The following is a 4,627-nucleotide window of genomic DNA, read 5'->3' as shown; positions in this document are numbered from 1 at the left end:
GCAGGGTGGTGTCGCGACCGTCGACGCTGGCGGTGATGTCGAGGAAGGTGATCTCGTCGGCGCCCTGCTCATCGTAGCGACGGGCGATCTCCACCGGATCACCGGCATCGCGGATGTTCTCGAACTTGACGCCCTTGACCACGCGGCCGTTGTCCACGTCGAGGCAAGGAATGATGCGTTTGGCCAATGCCATGCTGAAACCCTCTCTAACCGGCTGCGCCGCACATCCGCGGCGTTGCGTGGTGCTCGCTCCTCGCCGTACTACAGTACTGTCTCGTTGCTGCGCGCCACGCGCCTTGCGTCTGAAGCGGCTCGCTCGCTTAGCGAGGGCTTCAGAGCGTGCTTAATTCTTGAAGTTGTCGCAGAAGGCCTGGGCCTCGGCCACATCCAGGGTGCCTTCGTAGATGGCACGGCCGGTGATGGCGCCGATGATGCCGGGCGAGCGCGCCAGCAGCAGCTTCTCGATATCGCCGAGGTTGTGGATGCCGCCGGAGGCGATCACCGGAATCTTGCTGGCGGCAGCCAGCGCGGCGGTGGCTTCGACGTTGCAGCCCTGCATCATGCCGTCTTTGGCGATGTCGGTATAAACGATGGCCGAAACGCCGTCGGCCTCGAAACGCTTGGCCAGATCGGTGGCCTGCACGCTGGAGACTTCCGCCCAGCCGTCGGTGGCGACGAAACCGTCCTTGGCGTCCAGGCCGACGATGACCTTGCCAGGGAAGGCCTTGCACGCCTCGGTGACGAACTCCGGCTCTTTCACGGCCTTGGTGCCGATGATCACGTAGCTGACACCGGCGCGCACGTAGTGCTCGATGGTCTCCAGGGTACGGATGCCGCCGCCGATCTGGATCGGCAGATTCGGGTAGCGCTTGGCGATGGCGGTGACCACTTCGCCATTGACCGGCTGACCTTCGAAGGCACCGTTGAGGTCGACCAGATGCAGACGACGGCAGCCACCCTCGACCCACTTGGCGGCCATGCTCACCGGGTCATCGGAAAATACCGTGGAGTCTTCCATGCGGCCCTGGCGCAGACGCACGCAAGCGCCGTCCTTGAGATCGATAGCGGGGATAATCAGCATCGGTTGAACCTGCTCAAGTTTGAATTCGGTAAGGCGCTCAGCTCTTTTCGAGCGCCCAGAGGTCGCTCTCGATGCTTTCGAACCTGTCCTTCAGGTGCGCCTGCACGTCGAGAATCGCCTTGTTGTAATAGTGCGGTGCCAGCTCGCGGGTGATCTGGTCGAGGATTTCCTGCACTTCGAAGGTGCCCAGTTGCAGCTCGAAACGCTCATCGAGAAAGCGCTGCAGCATCAGCAGCGCAGCCTGCTCCTGGGCAGGCTCGAGCGCCAGACTGGGGGCCTTGTTGCGGGCCATTACCAGCGGCCATCCCAGGCGGCAAAGTTCTGCAGCAGCTGCAGGCCGTGGGTGTGGCTCTTCTCTGGGTGGAACTGCACGGCGAAGCGCGAGCCCTCGGCCAATGCCGCGGCGAAGTCCTTGCCGTAGTGACCGCGACCGACCACCTGCTGCGGCTTGCCGGCCTCGATGTAATAGCTGTGCACGAAGTAGAAGCGCGCATTATCCGGGATGTCGTGCCACAGCGGGTGCTTGACTGCCTGACTGACCTCGTTCCAGCCCATGTGCGGCACCTTGAGGCGCTCGCCGTCCTCGCTCAGGTCCTTGCCGAAGAAGCGTACCTGGCCGGGGAACAGGCCGATGCAGTCGACGCCGTCGTTCTCCTCGCTGCGTTCGAGCAGCGCCTGCATGCCGACGCAAATGCCGAGAAACGGACGGTCGGCGCTGACTTCACGCACCAGCTCGTCGAAGCCCAGACGCCTGATCTCGGCCATGCAGTCGCGAATCGCGCCGACGCCGGGGAACACTACGCGGTCGGCCTCGCGGATCACCTTGGCGTCGGACGTCACCAGCACACGGCCGGCGCCGACGTGTTCCAGCGCCTTGGCCACCGAGTGCAGGTTGCCCATGCCATAGTCGATTACGGCTACCGTCTGCATTTACAGACAGCCTTTGGTCGAAGGCATCTGCCCGGCCATACGCGGGTCCAGCTCCACCGCCATGCGCAGCGCACGGCCGAAGGCCTTGAACACGGTCTCGATCTGGTGGTGGGTGTTGTGCCCGCGCAGGTTGTCGATGTGCAGCGACACCAGCGCGTGGTTGACGAAGCCCTGGAAGAACTCCTGGAACAGGTCGACGTCGAAGTTGCCAACCACGGCGCGGGTGAACGGCACGTGCATCTGCAGGCCGGGGCGACCGGAGAAGTCGATCACCACACGCGACAACGCTTCGTCCAGCGGCACGTAGGAGTGGCCGTAGCGGGTCATGCCCTTCTTGTCGCCGACGGCCTTGGCGAAGGCCTGGCCGAGGGTGATGCCGACGTCCTCGACGGTGTGGTGGTCGTCGATATGCAGATCGCCCTTGCACTCGATATCGAGGTCGATCAGGCCATGACGGGCGATCTGGTCGAGCATGTGCTCGAGAAACGGCACGCCAATATCGAATTTGGCCTTGCCGGTGCCATCCAGGTTGATCGAGACCTTGACCTGGGTCTCCAGGGTGTTGCGCTCGACGCATGCCGCACGTTCGGCCATCACCAGCTCCACGAATTGCCAACGGAAAAAGGCCAGCATTATAGGCGCGCCGGGGCCGCAACGGCTACCGGCGATGGTCGGATGAAGCGCGCAGACCGACGCACCCGCCCCGCAGAGTGCAACGCGGCTTCTTGCTATGCTCCGGCCAGCGAGCAAACACATCGATAGAGCCATGCACGAAGTCGACACCCTGATCATTGGCACCGGCGCCCTCGGCCTGGCCTGCGCCGCCCGCCTGGGCAAACCCGACACCCTGATTCTGGAGGCCGAGGGGCTGATCGGCAGCCACACCTCCAGCCGCAACTCCGAGGTCATTCACGCCGGCCTCTATTATCCGCCCGGCTCGCTCAAGGCCGAGCTGTGCCTGGAGGGCCGCGAACGCCTGTACGCCTGGTGCAGGCAGTACGGCGTGGCGCACCGGCGGATCGGCAAGCTGCTGGTGGCGGTGCAGGAAAGCGAAATCGGCAAGCTCGAGGCGCTGGCCGGCAATGCCGAGGCCTGTGGCGTAACGGATCTGCAGCAGATCGACCAGCCACGCCTGCATGAGCTGGAACCGGCCCTGCGCGGCGCACGCGCCCTGCTCTCGCCGAGCACCGGCATCATCGACAGCCATGCCTATCTGCAGTCGCTGCTGGCGGTGGCGCAGAGCCGCGATGCACAGCTGGTGCTGCACAGCCGCGTCGAACGCCTGCAGCGCGACGGCGACGCCTGGATCGCCAGCGGCCACAGTGCGGGCGAGGCCTTCACCCTGCGCGCACAACGGGTGATCAACGCCGGCGGCCCCTTCGCCCAAGGCCTGGCCCGCACCATCGAAGGCCTGCCGGTGCCGCCGCTGCACCTGTGCCAGGGGCGCTACTTCAGCTACAGCGGGCGTTCGCCATTCTCCCGACTGATCTATCCGATGCCGGAGGCCAATACGGCCGGCCTGGGCATCCATGCCACCCTCGATCTGGCCGGGCAACTGCGCTTCGGCCCGGACGTGCGCTGGCTGGAAACCCTCGACTACCAGGTCGACGAGAAGCTGCGCGCGCCCTTCGCCGCCGCCATCGCCCGCTATTTCCCGGCACTCGATGCAATCCGCCTGCAACCCAGCTATGCCGGCGTGCGCGCCAAGCTCAGCGGGCCTGGGGAACCGGCTGCCGACTTCCTGATCCAAACCCCTGCCGATCACCGCCTGCCCGGCCTGGTCAACCTGTTCGGCATCGAATCGCCAGGACTCACCGCCAGCCTGGCCATTGCCGAGCGGGTCGCCGGCGCCCTGTAAGGCTATACTCGGCGCCCATTATCGACGGCTGCGCCTCCACTGGCTGCCCGCAATTTTCGTTATCGAAACAAGGACTCGTCCATGAAAGCGCTCGGCAAGATCCTGGGCCTCTTCCTTCTCGGCTTGCTGCTGATCGTAGTGGCATTGCTGTTCGCCCTGACCCATCTGTTCGACCCCAACGACTACAAGGACGAGATCCGCCAGATCGCCCGCGACAAGGCCAACCTCGAGCTGCAGCTCAGGGGCGATATCGGCTGGAGCCTGTTCCCCTGGCTGGGTCTGGAGCTGACCGACGCCACCCTGGCCAGCGCCGACACGCCGGACAAGCCCTTCGCCGACCTGCGCATGATCGGCCTCTCGGTGCGCGTGATGCCGCTGCTGCGCAAGGAAGTGCAGATGAGCGACATCCGCGTAGACGGCCTCAACCTCAATCTGCAGCGCGACGACAAGGGCCATGGCAACTGGGAAGGGGTCGGCCGCCCGGCCCAGGCCAGCACCACGCAACCAGCGCCTAGCGAACCCGCACCGAGTGACGATGCGCCGCCGCGCCAGCCGAGCGAAAAGCCGGCCGGCCAGCCGGTCAAGCTGGATATCGACAGCCTGACCCTGAGCAACTCGCGCATCGACTACAGCGACGTGCAGAAGGGCCAGCAATTCACCGTCGAGAATATCGAGCTGAAAACCGGCGCGATTCGCGAAGGCGCCAGCATTCCGGTCAAGTTCAGCGCCTTCTTCGGCACCAACCAGCCGGTGCTGCG

The 4,627-nt window shown here is 65.0% G+C and overlaps 4 protein-coding genes across 4 annotated transcripts; 1 reads left to right on the top strand and 3 right to left on the bottom strand.

Annotated features, from left to right (window-relative positions):
• Positions 1-343: 343 nt before the first annotated feature.
• Positions 344-1,081, bottom strand: LOC120859768 (1-(5-phosphoribosyl)-5-[(5-phosphoribosylamino)methylideneamino] imidazole-4-carboxamide isomerase). Its single transcript, XM_040235750.1, has one exon. The coding sequence runs from the start codon at positions 1,079-1,081 to the stop codon at positions 344-346; it is 738 nt and encodes a 245-aa protein (XP_040091684.1).
• A 291-nt stretch (positions 1,082-1,372) lies between these two features.
• LOC120859766 (imidazole glycerol phosphate synthase subunit HisH 1) lies at positions 1,373-2,011 on the bottom strand. The gene has a single exon (XM_040235749.1). The coding sequence runs from the start codon at positions 2,009-2,011 to the stop codon at positions 1,373-1,375; it is 639 nt and encodes a 212-aa protein (XP_040091683.1).
• Positions 2,012-2,779, bottom strand: LOC120859765 (imidazoleglycerol-phosphate dehydratase). The gene has a single exon (XM_040235748.1). The coding sequence runs from the start codon at positions 2,777-2,779 to the stop codon at positions 2,012-2,014; it is 768 nt and encodes a 255-aa protein (XP_040091682.1).
• LOC120859764 (L-2-hydroxyglutarate dehydrogenase, mitochondrial-like) lies at positions 2,778-3,869 on the top strand. The gene has a single exon (XM_040235747.1). The coding sequence runs from the start codon at positions 2,778-2,780 to the stop codon at positions 3,867-3,869; it is 1,092 nt and encodes a 363-aa protein (XP_040091681.1).
• The last annotated feature ends 758 nt before the right edge of the window (positions 3,870-4,627 follow it).

Source organism: Oryx dammah, unplaced genomic scaffold, assembly GCF_014754425.2.
Source record: "Oryx dammah isolate SB20612 unplaced genomic scaffold, SCBI_Odam_1.1 HiC_scaffold_2922, whole genome shotgun sequence".
Classification (NCBI taxonomy): domain Eukaryota; kingdom Metazoa; phylum Chordata; class Mammalia; order Artiodactyla; family Bovidae; genus Oryx; species Oryx dammah.
This window is presented reverse-complemented; position numbering and strand designations above follow the sequence as displayed.